The sequence below is a fragment of the Pantherophis guttatus genome, chromosome 2 (genome assembly GCF_059756535.1).
Source record: "Pantherophis guttatus breed Tessera chromosome 2, ASM5975653v1, whole genome shotgun sequence".
Classification (NCBI taxonomy): Eukaryota; Metazoa; Chordata; class Lepidosauria; order Squamata; family Colubridae; genus Pantherophis; species Pantherophis guttatus.
Window position 1 is genome coordinate 93,454,577 of NC_142064.1, and position 15,607 is coordinate 93,470,183.

Consider the following 15,607-nt stretch of genomic DNA (forward strand, 5'->3'; position numbering starts at 1 on the left):
AAATCTAGAAGTTCGCTTATCTTTACAGTACATAGCTGATGCTTCATGCTATTTATTGCATACAATGCTTATTCAGGCCCACTAATGTATAGAGGGTTTGGCTGAGACACATTTGCTCAAGGGGACTAAGCACAATTGCACAAGAGTGGGCATTAACACCAAATCCTTTTACTTGTAATTCAAACAAGCAACATTCTTTAGGTGTAAACCTAATTCAAATAATCTCTTTTAACATAAGTACTAAAGCATTTTTTAAACAAATACTATCAAGATAAAAAAGATCTTCTAGAACCATCTCTCCAAGAATAGTTCCATCACCCATGAAAAATAGTAAACATGGGACATTTTGATTTAGAACAATTAATATATAGGGGTTTCTCCTCTAAAATAAACATCAGAGTAATGATTTACTACAACACTTTACCAGAGAGTGAAATCAGAATGGAGTATGTAAATATTTAAAGTGAAAAGTTTCCCAATGGAAGCATTCAGAATTCCATTGGGGTTTTTTCTATGACACAAAATGATCAACAAAAGCCATTTTTAATGCATCTAACTTATTTCACATTTCTTTTAGGAGACAGGAAATTTTATTTCACCAACAAAAATATGTAGCCATTCTAGCCGATTAAAATTAAGGACAGATCACAGAACAGAACAAAAGTGTCATTTTATATATTTACCATATTTGTAAAACCAACTACTTTTTATTAAGAATTCTATTAAATGTGTTCAAGATCATCTTCATTAGACTGGTAAAGTATATATCAAAGAATTCATCAGCTTTCAAAACAGGCAAGCCTGCAATAAATGTATTTATAAAAAATGGCAAATGCCCACAAATGGCAAAATGCCCTTGCAAATTGTAGGCAAGGTATTTTTTAAAAGAGATCTAAAATCTTTGAAACAATTATAGTAAACTAATCTACATATTATACTCAAAGAAAGGAATATATCACATATAGGAGTTCTTACTTCATGGTTGTAATCCAAAATTCCTTTTAAAATTTTCTTCAGATTGCTCACCTTAGAGTGAAAGAAAAACAATTATTTTAAAAAAAGAATTATCCTAAATTACAATTAAAATGGAAGTTTACAAGAATTCATTATAACTTAAACCAGGAGAGGAGTTTTTTGTGTTTTGTAGAGGGGTTTGCCAAAAAAGCCAATTACAAAAATCACAAAATAATGATTCCATACTTTTCTGATTTTAGATTCTGTTTGATCACAGGAATACAAAAAAATCATCACAAGTGATTGTTTATATCTCTGAATTTGGATTAGTATTCCCATACAACTGTGTTTAATAATTATTCAAATAAAAAATATTTTGAATATCCCTATGAATACAAAATACATAAAGGCAAAGATTCAAAATCATATATTTACTGGAATTAGTATAACTTTCAAAATTAGTAGTTGTTTCTGATGGTGGGGGAGGATCATATTTTTAGGCACATGAAAGCTATTAGATATGCCCAAAAATATGATTTCATTTAGGGTTTCTTTGTTCCATTTTTTAAATGTTTCAAACCATCCTGAACAAATCCATGAAAGTTTATTATTTTTATAATTTGAAAACAAGATGTGAAGATATTAGTACCCTTTGCTTTCAATTTTTAAACATTTCTCATTATAAACTAGAAGCTACATATGAATTCCTCAATTTTTTATAAAAAGTAATTCCAAGTATGACATTTTTGGCAAAGTGTCAAGACCAATGAAAGGGAATTCAGTATTGTAACAGCAATCTAGCAACTGAAGGAAGCAAACTTTCTGCATAAACATGAGAGATTTCAAGCAAGCTCTTTTTAACTTAAACAAAAGAAAAATATGGTGCCAATTTAGGATGTGGTCTTGAGTCTCAAATAATAATAAAAGAAGTCCAAGTCCACCCTGATATTGGATTGAAAACAATGAAATTAAGAATTCAAATTAAATAATATTTTTGTTGCTCTCTGGAGGTCATGAGATTCATTACAATTCATATATCTTAAGTCTGTAATGTTAATTATTCTTTCCAGTACTGCATCCTTCAAAATCCTTTAAATCAAAACTTCGTTCCATTACTATTTAGTTAGCTTTTAGATTGACATTTTGTGTTTTGTATGTAAGTTCTACAAGCCACTAGAATCCTGGTTTCAAGTGACAGGCAAATCCCATAAGTAAGTAAGCAAACAAGCAAACTTTGTAATGAAACAACTATGTTTTGCTCTTCTACTCTGGGGCTTCCCGCCCTGGAAAAAAAACCCAGCAAATTCTTCCTTGCAGAAAATAAACAGACAAATGCATAAATAAGAAGTAAAACAACACACAGTCAAAGGATAAACACGTCTCAGGTAGCCTTCAATTAAATTCAGATGTCTTTGGGTCACCCAACAGCAATATTTGTTGTATAATTCTATGTCTATCTAATAAAAAAATGCCACATGAAGATCACTATTTGTTTCATAACATGCTGAACGGTGTTTAATACAGCTGAAGAAGAATGTGTCAGCTTGTCTCAACCATATAATTATTGTTTGGGCCATGTTCACAATGATTCTTAATTAAATATAGTTTCTGAAGATTTAAATGCATTAGCAGCGCTAATAATTTTACATGTTGGGCTTTAATCTTTTTGTTAGTTTTTTCCATTTTTATTGTCAAATGTGGTAGCGAATATTTCAGCATTTCCTACTGATACAAGAGAACCTTAATTTCCCCAGAATTTGATTTTGTGTCTCAGAAGGACTTAAATGTTATTACATGGAAACAAGAACCATCAAGAAAATTTTAAATAAATCATGAATCATCACAAAACCAGATTAAACAAAAAAAGTAATTTATGTGTACAATGATCTGCTATGGCTAAAGATCTGCCAAGAAGCAATTAAGCAAAGATTCAGCAAAAGCTTTTCAGACTTTAAAATCAATAAAGACAGAGTACTGAATGCAAATGTGCAGCACTCCCTTCCCATTGCATGATTTTCACTAGTCAAGAGGAGTCTGGGACTTGAGAGAAGCTCCCATTTTACCTCCACATCTGCAGGTAAGACTGAAAAAGACTTCAGTGGGAAGCAATTTTTGGCTTTTGCCTTCTGCAAAACTGTACTGCAAACATAAAAAGGAATAATTTAACATTTCAACCTATGCTAGAGACCTTGGTCAACAACAAATATCCTATCATTAATGTTTCTTCTATACTTAAGGCAGTTTATTTCAAATTCAAATTGGGTCTTCTGACAGAATAAAACAAGCTCTATTTGATAAGGTATCCATATCCGCTTTCTCATGGACAAATATGGTTAATCAACTAAGTAAATATTTTGGTTTTATCATGGGACACCAGGCTTGAAAAAGCCAGTTGATAATAGAATAAATTTATGTAAGAAACAAAACGCTTCTGAAAATCAATTCCGTAACTTTGTAGATTAGGGCAGGATAAAAATTATGTAAATAAATAAAATATATTAAAATATGCTCCATTTGAAATTTTCAAATAATGGTACTACATGGGGGCAGCTATGTTATCAGAAGCCTCGATAAGTACTATTGATGGGGGGGAGCGGGTCATATCAATTATCTCCCTTCCTTCTTTTATGCAGTTTTCTTCTCCATACAAAAGCCCTGGGAGAGATTAATAAATAAAACTACTAAGACCTTATGCAAATGCAGATTTTTCATAATTAAATAATTATTTAATTATTTCATAATTAAATTTTCATTTATCAATCATGGGGGGGAGCGGGTCATATCAATTATCTCCCTTCCTTCTTTTATCAATTATCTCCCTTCCTTCTTTTATGCAGTTTTCTTCTCCATACAAAAGCCCTGGGAGAGATTAATAAATAAAACTACTAAGACCTTATGCAAATGCAGATTTTTCATAATTAAATAATTATTTAATTATTTCATAATTAAATTTTCATTTATCAATGTTGTCAGGCATGACCAACCAGACCCAAATGTGTAGACTATAAACTAGCTACTTTATTACTGAAGCCTATTTCAAAGCAATTTTCTCAGACTGACAATTTGTCCCTGGGAAAGACTAATTAAGGTTCAACGGCAATCAAGTGGGGATTGTACCTTACCCTCTTGTGTATACTTAATAATTACAGACTGCTCCCCTGTTTGACCGCACCTCCTGACTGGGAAAGCTCTCTCCAACAATGTGAAGTCCTTTAGATCCTTGCTTTAATACAAGTGATGTCTTATAGCTCATTTTTTCTTATTCATTTTAATTGGATATCAGTATACCATAGTCCCACCCAGACTAGATAAAGCAGAATGAATTTAAAATCCCACAAAGAAAAATTATTTCTGTAAGAAAATGCTATATATATGACATGAAGTAGCGTGGGTTTAAACTAGAAGCTTCAAATAATTGACAATAAAGAGTTATTAAATATTTAATAATGCTTAAAATTGAATAGACATTTTATTGTTTTTTAATAGAGTCCTAACTTGAATTTTGCAGAATTGTATGCAAAACAAAACAAAATAAACAGTTGTGGTAAATTGACCAAAAAACCAATGTAATAATTAAGCAATAAAAATACCTTCAATCTCCAATTGTCTCCTACTTCTCTTTTTATTCTATTTAGCCAATTTTCATCAAAATATGTTGGATCTCTGAAAAAATAAAAGCAGGATATTTTGTTAAAAGTATTTTCTTTCAATCTCTCTCTACACACACACACACACACAATACCATGTCTGCTTACACAAAATTATAAGTTTATCAACTAAAAATCCTGTAATTCTGATATTTAAAAAATGGCTTTTATGGTATATTCCATGGCAATCAAGATTATTTGGAAACAGTTTCTAGAAATTTGAATAGCAATGACTTAAAAATATTTTCATATAACATGAAGTACAGAACACTCACATTAAATATAAATGTTTACATTTTATTATTAACCCACCTTTTTTATATTCCAAAATATTTGATAAATTAAGAATATTTTTCTTTTCTATACCAAATTATATAAATCATTCACAAGTTTATAGTTATTTAAGTCCTACCTGTAATCCTATTCCTATACAGCTAGCTATTCAAGTTATCTTTAACATTTAATTGATATCAGAGTATAAATTTCCAATCAAAATCTATTATGCACTTGTAGAATTCATATAATAAATTATCTTAAGCACTGTCTGTAATTCTCTTTGAAAATTATTTATTACAAAATTTTATATTTAACAAAAGCATAAATCAGAATTCACAATTTCCCATAAATCATGGTTCACCAAAGCCAGAGCAATTACTTTTAATTGACATGTTATACATATGCAAACATAAAATAACAATTCCAGATATGAGAAAATGTGATACATCCTTCTGTTAATTTAATATTTGAATTTTTCAGTAATTTATTCAAGAAGAATAATTGACCATACTTTAGCAAACTATTTTTTAATTGTTATCAATAAATTTCCACTGCTGAGTTATTATTAATTGGATGAAAGTAAAATATAACAAGTTCCTTATTATATAATTTAATAGTATATTTCATTTCCTTGTTATATAATTTATCCTAATATGATTCATCTTTTTATAAAATAACATCCTTTACTCACATCTGAGGTCTACTTTTAGCATATAGAAAAACTCATGCACCCTACCTCAAGAGCTTGTTTTTGAACAAGTAACTTCTCTGACTTAAAAGTGGGAAAACCAGTTTAGGTATTCATACAGAACTGTCCAAGACAGGGGTGGTATTATTTACTTTCCCTACCAGTTTGCAAATGTGAGTGCACGCCCCCCCGTCCATGCATGCTCCCGGCCTCCCATGCATGTGCTTTGCTGGCCCGCGCACCTTCTGTGCATGTGCCTGGCCTTAAAAACATGCATAGAGCCGGGGCGGGTGGGCAGGCCCACCTGCGATTTCCGCTACTGGTTCGGGCAAACCGGTCCAAACCGGCTGAATACCACCTCTGGTCCAAACTATCTTTTCTGTACCTAGGCTCTTATGGGTCAAAGGATTCTATTTATACCATTATGCCTTGGCACACAATTTAAGAATTGCTGATATAGTACTTTTTGGGGGTATGCCTTTCTACACCTACAAAAGCTGTTTCATCCTACTATTTGATTAACAAGTTGAAATGTTAGTTGTAGAAGCATGGGACAAACTGGAATTGTCTTTCCCCTAGACATTCTTTTTAAGTTATTACATTCACAGTTTCCACGCAAATACATGTATTTAAATGCATATTTGGAAAAACACATTTCATTGTGCTCACATTTCCCTAATTGTAAGATAGGAAGTGAAATTTCCCTTAACACATGAACCTCTAATCAATATTACTAGCAGAAGTAGAGCACAACTATATTCCATTAATGAATATAATCATGCACTCTTGAATTTGATATAACAAAGTTTATTAATGTTGGTCACCTTAAGGTTGTATCTTTTGAAATAGCTGGGTTTACATATGCTAAACCATGATTTATTTTAATCATGGTTGTTGGAATAACATCAATGAATGAACTAACCTATTATACTACATAATAATGTATAACAAACTCTGCTCCGCCTGACTTGCCATACTTAAAATTGACACTATTTTTCTGATGCAGAAAACTGAATATGAATAAACCATTTATTTACAAAAAAAATCATCTTACATCTTTTGAAGTACTTGAGCCATCACAACTCCATTTGTTAAATCTTCTACAGTCTGGCATGGTGCTTCAACATTAAATGTCTGGATCTTGAGGAGAAAGAAAGTTATATTTAGTCAAGCTATCTCAAATGCATTACACCAATACATCAAGAGATTTCAGAAGTTGTACAAAGAGCTGCTGGAATAAGTGCCAAAAGTATACAAGTTAAACCAAAGAAATAAATACAAGATCTTGATGATTATTGACATTGTAATTAATGAATGGGTGAATTTATTTCTGTAAACTTGAAAGACCCTATTTTAGCATCACATCTATACGAAAGCAATTCTTTCTTTGCCCTTTAATTAGATTCAATGGATTAAATATAGTATAAGTAATATGTGTAAAAGCAACATTTGAAAATATTTATTCATAAACTACCTTCAAAAACCACTAATACCTGAAAAAAATATACAAAAATCACGATTAGTTATAAATCTTCTCTAAGAAAATGAAGCTCAATTCAAAGGAGACTTTTTAAAAATATGTCCTTTGTCTATTTAAACCGAATGTTCTTCATCTTTTTGCCAATTTTTTTGCTATAAGAATTTCATCAGGGTAGTGTCTGCTCAGAAATTACTGAAGTGTTAATTGATTATTCCCCAAAGAAAGAAAATCACAAATATCTGCATAACAATAAAGCAGTTATGTAGCAGTTTAATGGTTTTTCAGAAGCAACATGGAATTTGGCCTTTCCTATCGTAAAAAAAAAAGTGTGGGGGGGGAGACAAGAGAGGACAGGCTATTCTCTTCTTCCTATATTTCTATGCCAAAAAGAGAAAATGCATTTTACAAAATAGTCTGGAAGAGGGTGAAAGAAGCTAATAATCAATGGCAGCATACTTAGCTTCCCCTCCAAAAATGAACTTTTGTGAAAGCCCCACCCTCTAATGAACCAGTCCTCCATTTTACTAGATTATAAACTTTTTTTGCCATTCAATTTGTTTCTAGTTCTATTCTTAATCCCAAACTGCAAATGAAGAAGAAACAACTAGAATATTTAAGAGGTCTACTTCCTTTTATTAAGCAGATGTTAAGGAATCTGTCTAGTAACTCATAAAAATGGAGGCACTGCAGCATCATTGATTTGATTTGTTCTTCAATAACTTTTGACTGTTATAAAGCTGAGTATAAAACAGAAAAATAATAATAATAATTGACAATGTTATTAATGATTTTGAGCCAGTCACTCTCTCTCAGCTCAACTTATTTCACAAGGTTGTTATTATGGGAAAATAGGAAGAGCGAATATTATATATGGAGACTTCAGTCGTAAAAAATTAAGATGGGGTAAAGTTAATAAACAAGCAAATAAATGGTCAGATATTGCAGCTAGGCTTATTTTACAACTACGGTATCTATCTCGTTGACTAAAGTTCAAGAGACTAGCGAAATAATCAAGCTGAGAAGAAGTCTGAGGAAGAATTGGGGGAAATAGTGATCTCGTGTTATGATGAAATTAACATACATCCACTAAATGGAATTCCAACACATAGGGGATATAAACTTGGTAAGGTGTACAGTGGTGTTTAAAAAAGTTAACATTCTGAATGTTCAATATTTCTACATAAATATGACCCAGAACGCTATCTGTTCTCTACACAAGTCCTAAAAGTAGGTAAAGAGAGCACAACGTCAAAAATATTATACTTTTTCATTTTTTCATTGAGGAAAATTATCCAAAGCTATGTACTTATGTCCAGCAAATGTATATAAATCTTTGCTTTCAAGTACTGGTAATTGATATGTATCCCCATTGGGTAGCAAAATCTGCTATATTTCTGATAACTGTTGATCACATTATCTTTGAGGAATTTTAGCCCATTCCTCTTTAGAGAAAATTTCAACTCTGGGATGTTGGCAGGCTTCCTTGTATAGAAAACAAATAATGTTAGATTACATTTATGCAGAAATATTGAAAATTCCAAAGAGCTCAGAAACATTTAAGAACCTTTTTATGTGCGCAGATGTGTACGTGTCACAAACCAACAGAAGAACTAAAACTTGATTACAGCCATTTGATTGACTTCAATATTTTTTAAAATAAAATATTCAAAATATCTATATAACAGAATAACAGAGTTGGAAGGGACCTTGGAGGTCTTCTAGACCAAACCCTTGCTTAGGCAGGAAACCCTACACCACTTCAGACAAATGGTTATCCAATATCTTCTTAAAAACTTCCAGTGTTGGAGCATTCACAACTTCTGGATAGTTGGAAGTGGAAGTTATTCCACTGATTAATATATGGGTTGATCAGTGGAATATAATATCCACTGATTATATAAAGCAGGAGTGTAAAACTCAAGGCCCGGAGGCCAGATCTGGTCTGTGGAGTGCTTAGATCTGGCCCGCGGAGCCACCCTGGAAACAGCAAAGGACTGGCCCGTGGTGCTTCTGCCAGCAAAAATGGAACTTGGGATGGCCATCGGTGGTCCTCCAGAGTTCTGTTTTCACTGGCAGAGGGTTGCAGAAGGCTGTCGCAGTCAAAAACAGAGCTCGGGAACCCATTTTCGCTGGCAGAGTGCTTGGGCTTACAGGCACCCCCAACACAAGTTACATCGAGCTGGCCACATTCACCCCGGGCCCCCAAGGTCAAACACAACCCTGATGAGGCCCTCAATGAAATCGAGCTTGACACCCCGATATAGAGCATCTGTATGAGCCTAAGAAAATAAATGATTCAATATAATTCCCAATTTAATTCCCATTAAATACCAACATTAAAACATACCCTTCTGGATTATAAATCCTCGACCTTCAACCATACTTGAGCCTAAAATTTTTGTTGCTAAGCGAGACATTTGTTAAATGAATTTTGCCCCATTGTACAACTTTTCGTGCCACAGTTGTTAAGTGAATCACTGCAATCATTAAGTTAGTAATACAGTTGCCAAATTAACTGGCTTCCCCATTGACTTTGCTTGTCAGGTGGTGGCAAAAAGATCACACGTAACTGAGACACTACAACCATTCTAAATATGAACTAGTTCTCAAGCATCCAAAATTTGATCATGTGACCATGTGGATGATGCAACTGTGGTAACAGTAAAAAACAGGCACTTTTTTCAGTGCCGTATAACTTGAAACAGTTACTAAATGAACTGTTGTAAATTGAGGACTACCTGTACTTATTTTTTGTTGAATTATGAAATTTAAACATCTTTGGATCAAAATACAGTAACTGTATCTCAAACAATTCTGAATTGCTAATACTATATACAATTGCATGAAAACATTTGGACAGCCCTAGTTTAATTGTATGTTTCAAGGAATTCTTAAGTGAAGAAATGCTGACACAACCGGCATGTGGTACTTAATAGGATATCTTTCTGAAAATTTGAATATACTTGACATATACAATTGTTCTCAGCACATACCACTGAAAATAACTTCTTTTAATAGAAACAGGAATACTTTGTATAATGGCATATAAAAGTATAAACAGTGATATGTTTGCAAATTTACTTAAAAGGCAATGTTTCCATATTGAGATTTTCCACCTCCGGAGACCAAAAATATTCAATCAAAATCCTTTTTTAAAAAACCAGGAAATTAACATGCTGTAAAAAGGAGAAACATTTTTAGCCTGCTTATGTTCACTTAAATGCTAAATGGTTTTATTTGGAAATGTTTTAACTGAACAAGCCTAGTTGTCCTACTGCCCATTTAATCCACTCTAACCAGTTTTTGCAATGTTCACAAACAGGTTAGGACACTTGGGTGGACATGAGAGGTTTTCTGAACATCTCAACTACAGGTTTAATATATTTTGTAGCACGTAGCTGACTTTGGTACATGTCAAATTGTAAACAAGATCAGCCCTGCTTATTAATGGATGGCAGAATTACTTCTGAACCCCATGGTTGTAAGTTAGACTGGTAAGTCAAATGAAAAAAAAACTCTTAGAAGAAAATAAATGACAAAGCACTTCTGTAACATTGCCAGAAAAACTGCATCATGTAATTACTGTTCCATGACTCAAACTTAGCTCTCTTAATCTAAATAAGTTTTTGGTAATTTTGCAGAATAATTCTCCTGTAATTAATTATAATCCTTTTGAATAAAAATTCTGAAGTTATTTTTTATTATAACTATCAAAATCAAGCAAAACTATTACAAAATGGAATAGGTTTTTTTTTTTTTTTTTGCTGCTGCATGCTACTTGGACTTAGCAATATTTTGATAATTTTATTGCTATGAGCTGCCTTAAAATCAAAGGAAGTAATATCGTCCATTATTTATATACTAACATTTTCCACAAAATCAATAGTGCCAACATGAACAGGTACAGCAAAGCCTTTCAGACATCATATTTGTAATGCAATAAGACATGTTTTATCTGATCAGAAATGACTTGAATGGTTTATATTTCTTTCCTCCTCATTCTACCTCTTGTGTAGTCTCTCTATTTCCTCAGCACAATAGATCCAATTTTTTTGTGGAATCTGAACTAAAAAACTCAGAAGTTCAAAACTTACTCAGTGCATTTCCTAGTTTGGTCAATGACACATAAAATTTCCAAATTAAAACAGAAAAAAGAGAGTGTACAGGATCCATTCTCAATCTAATAAATCGGGAGTTTTCAAACTTTTTCAGACTATGGAATTTGTTCCTTAAAAATTTTTTTCAGAACACTTGACAAAAAGGCAAAACTCTAAGAGATAGAAAATGACATCCATTCCAGTAAGCAGAGTAATTTTTTTTTACCTTTAGTCTTTCTCAGAACCCTGATATGTTCGCTAGGATACTACAGAATCCAAGTTACTAGAGTTCCACAGAACAGTTTGAAAACCCCTGCAATAAACCATGATGTACTAGAATTTTTTTATTACATCTGAATTGGGCTTCTGTTTCTTGTTACTGAGACACACAAATGGCTCTTTTAGACTGTTACTATGCTAAAAGTCAACTTTCAAAACCTATTTCACTACTGTATGAAAAAGAATGCACAAAAAGTTGCAGATAATATTAATTCTGTGTATCTGCTTCTTTGGATGCCAGGCCATAATGCCAAACACCAGTAATAAAATAATAAAAAAAAAATATTTTGAACTACTGAGTCCTGAACAATATTTGAGAATTAAAGACTATGACAAAGATAGCTCAAGTTAGGAAATACGTTGATCAGACCTTTTTTGTGAATTTTAATTGCTACCAGCAAATTATTTCTGCACTGTGTTATTTTCTATCGTATATTATGTACTGTATGCTACTATAAATTATTTTTTATATTCATTAACCATTTAGAAATTAGTATGAAATTCCTCGATATTTTAATTTCTATCCTATCTTGGATATGTTTTTAAACAATACAATTTCTGCAGTTAAAATTAATACACATAACGAGAAATCTGAAAATATTTTCCAAACATTTTGCTACAGTTATATTTGTTACTGTACCCAAATATGTAAGACTTCAATTCTGGGTCAAATAATGATACATTATAACAATATTGCCTGAAAATTTGTGAGTTACCTATTATACATTATTTCAGATTAGCAAGCCTATGAGCAATATCAAACCAGTCAAAATAATTATTGATTTTACATATGACAACTTTCTAGGGTATTATATGGAAATACTTGAAAATCTGATTTATTTGAGGGCTTGGCTTCAGTGCAGAATTTACATTACATACTTTTTTCCAAACCTGGATAACCAAAGGATCCATTCACAATAATGAATGTGGAGCCTGAGAAATATATTTAATGCTAGTGTTTTGTGTCTGAATTAAGCTCTTCAGAGGAACCATAAGAAATTTGGTAACAGTTGGCTCTCGCTATATAAAGTAGTATAAAAAAGTTTAGTACTATTTTCATCATATCTACAAAATAGTAACATTTTATTTTAATTAAGTTATAAGCAGGTTTAATTAATAATTACAAGCTTTACTTTTTCTTCTCAGAAATTGCACTGCTTTTGGTTTTAAGAAAGGAAAAAAAATAGTGGCCCATAAGACAGCTGATATTTTTCCTACAAAGGCTAACTTTCTAAGTAGGCCTCAAAATACTGGGATGGGGATGGAGCTTCCATCTACATAATGTTCCTTGATCACTCAGTTTTCAGTACTGAATATTGTTGACTCGTTCTAGTCCAGCTGTGGGAGTTAGCAATGCGAGGTACAATGCTTCAGGGATTCACCTCCTTCCTTAGCAGTCGTTTCCAGTTGGTGTTTGCAGTGGGGAGAGAGATCATGTCCGTAAACCCACATTTGTAGGGTATGTCAGGACTCGACCCTCTACTCTCTCCTGTTCAACATCTACATGAAACCATTGGGTGAGTTCATCTGCTAGTTCAGGGTGATCATTCCTATGCTGATGAAACCCAACATTACATCTTTATCCTGACAGCGCAGTTGAAGCTGTCAGTATATTGACCCAGAGCCTGGAAGCTGTTCAGGTCTAGACAGGACAGGACAGACTTTGGCTCAGCCCTACAAAACTGATTGGCTGTGGCTGTTTGGATCCCCTAGGTTGTGGATGTTAAGACTGGTGTGCAACTTGGGGATCCTTCTGGCATCGCAGCTATGACTTACAGTTGGTGGCAGCAGTGATCAGGAGGGCCTTTGCAACTGGTTCATTTTGTGCACCAGTTGCACCCTTGTCTCAATCATGAGGCCTTTCCGACATTGACACATGCCTTGATCATCTCTCAATTAGATTACTGCAATGCACTCTACATAGAGCTGCCCTTGGAAGATTAATCCCGGAGACTACACCTGGCAGCAGCACAAGCATAAGCAAGTACATAAGAAAGCAGTTTTCAGACTCCTTTATTTACCAATAAAATTATTACTAATTTATTTCCAATAAAATCTAAGAAAAGTCATTGGAGGAATTCTAAAATAATTTAGTGCATTATACACCAAACTATACCCTAAATCAATCTTTTATAAACCCCTCTCCACTTTTAAGAATTGTGGTGGATTCTAAAAAACCTTTGTTTGTATGGATTATGATGTTTATCTATATTTACCGTATTAAAAATTAACACTGAGACATTTGCTACTGCTTTTCACAATTGTTTGATGAGATTTTTACTACATCATTTTTCAACATAGTTGTTGATCTTGCAGATCCTTAAGGTGGTCTCGAGGATCCCAGGGATTGTCAGACTGCACTTTGAGAAATGCTGCCCCAATGTCTATAACTTTATATAGTTAATTATAAAATAATTAGTTTTATAATTATAAAATAATTAGTAATGTTTCATGCCACATGAAATAGAGTACCATGGAGTAATTAATGATAGAATCCAGGAAAAGACATTTCTAGAAATATTTTAAATCAATGATACTTCGATACTGAATTGTCTACTTCCAGAAGCATTTGATGCTTTTGTTAACATAATGAATGCAGCATCATGTGGTTGGAATGCAAGCTCTCCCCTTTCATATATGTACATGTACAAAAGAAATGGGGCTTGCAACATCACAGTATATTATTCTCATTCCTCCTCACCTGCCCTCTCTTTAAATTTGTATTTAAAGTCTAGATGAAATCAGAAGATAGTCTATTTCTAAAAATATATTTTCTTCATAAATTTAATCAAGAGCAGATCATGCTTACGTCTGCAAATGGCTTATAAATGAAGATCCAGTCATCCAGGCCAAAAGTATCTTAAAAGATTAAATCACAGCAACTGGACCTAAGTTTATTAAAGTTTTTCATTTTGGGGAGAAACTCCCTGCAGTTTGTATGGCAAGAGTTGGTTCTTTCCAACCACTAACTCCCTGCCTACCCAAATTTTGACTGAAGAAGTTACTTGGATGAGTAATGAAACATCTCAGTTTTTAATAAACTTTTGTCCAGTTGTCATGATTTAACCTTTTAAGATAGATTTGCAAATGGCAGTAATTTATGCAATCTCACTTGTAATAGAATATTTTCTTTATGGAAGAGCCCTAACACTTCTTTTGGCAGGATTAGGACAAACATGAATAACTGTGTTTTTAATATGGATTTATGCATGGCAAGAATGTAAACATTTTAAATGCCCACACACACACCTACCTAACTGAATGCGCACAGACTGGTTTGGATACAACCCTGAAATACTATGCATGTTGGGACTCATCTTCTCTCTCCATGGTACCTTACAACATAGAAACACCCAAAACATCTTCAATATAAAACTGCATCTTTGTACATCAACAAACAAGCAGTCCTGTAGAAATAACTCCTCTCCCCCACTAGAAATACTTATGCATGCCCTACATGAAAGGAATGCAGAATACCAATTCAGAATGCAATCACAACAGGATGTGGTAACAGAGTACAGAGACCTCAAACTAAGTATGGGTATACCAAACTAGATAACATTTTAATATTCTTGGCTGGACAGATTCTAAATAATATTTCGAATACAGATATTTGCCGCTATTGCAAAGATTCTAAATAATCCCCGGAGGCATAAAAATATTAACCACCCTGTACCCAAAGAGCAACAAGTCTTAAATAATAAGTATCTCAAGGTTAACTCAGCCTTCCATTCTTATGTAATAGAATGGAATATAATGGAATTATTTATTGGCCAAGTGTGATTTGACACACAAGGAATTTGTCTCCAGTGCATAAAAAGCTCTCAGTGTACATACAAGCAGTAAGTGATAAATCATGATCACAGCCATCATAAAATACATTCATAACAAATCATAAGATATAAACACTATTTATAAAATAAATAGCTCTTGTGATCTGGCGAGATCCGGCCATGAACGGCGTGAATGAGTTTTTAATGTTTTTAATTTTTAAATGTTTTTTTAATAATGATTTTTTAAAATGTATTGTAAGCCGCCTTGAGTCTTTGGAGAGGGGCGGCATATAAATTGAATTAATTAAATTAAATTAAATTAAAACGAGGACCCAGATTGTTGGCGGGTGGCAATAGGCTGACACTGCAAATCGCTTAGAGAGGGCTGTAAAGCGGTATATAAATCTAAGTGC

At 33.0% G+C, this 15,607-nt stretch overlaps 1 protein-coding gene across 1 annotated transcript in view; it reads right to left on the reverse strand.

The window, feature by feature from the left end:
- HOOK3 (hook microtubule tethering protein 3) overlaps positions 1–15,607 on the reverse strand; it is a 52,533-nt gene that overhangs the window by 35,684 nt on the left and 1,242 nt on the right. Inside the window, exons 2-4 of the mRNA XM_034410688.3 lie at positions 6,620–6,705; positions 4,545–4,617; positions 976–1,026 (exon numbers count right to left, since the gene is read on the reverse strand). Of these exons, the coding sequence (XP_034266579.1) occupies positions 976–1,026; positions 4,545–4,617; positions 6,620–6,705 (210 nt within the window). The remainder of the gene's footprint in view (positions 1–975; positions 1,027–4,544; positions 4,618–6,619; positions 6,706–15,607) is intronic.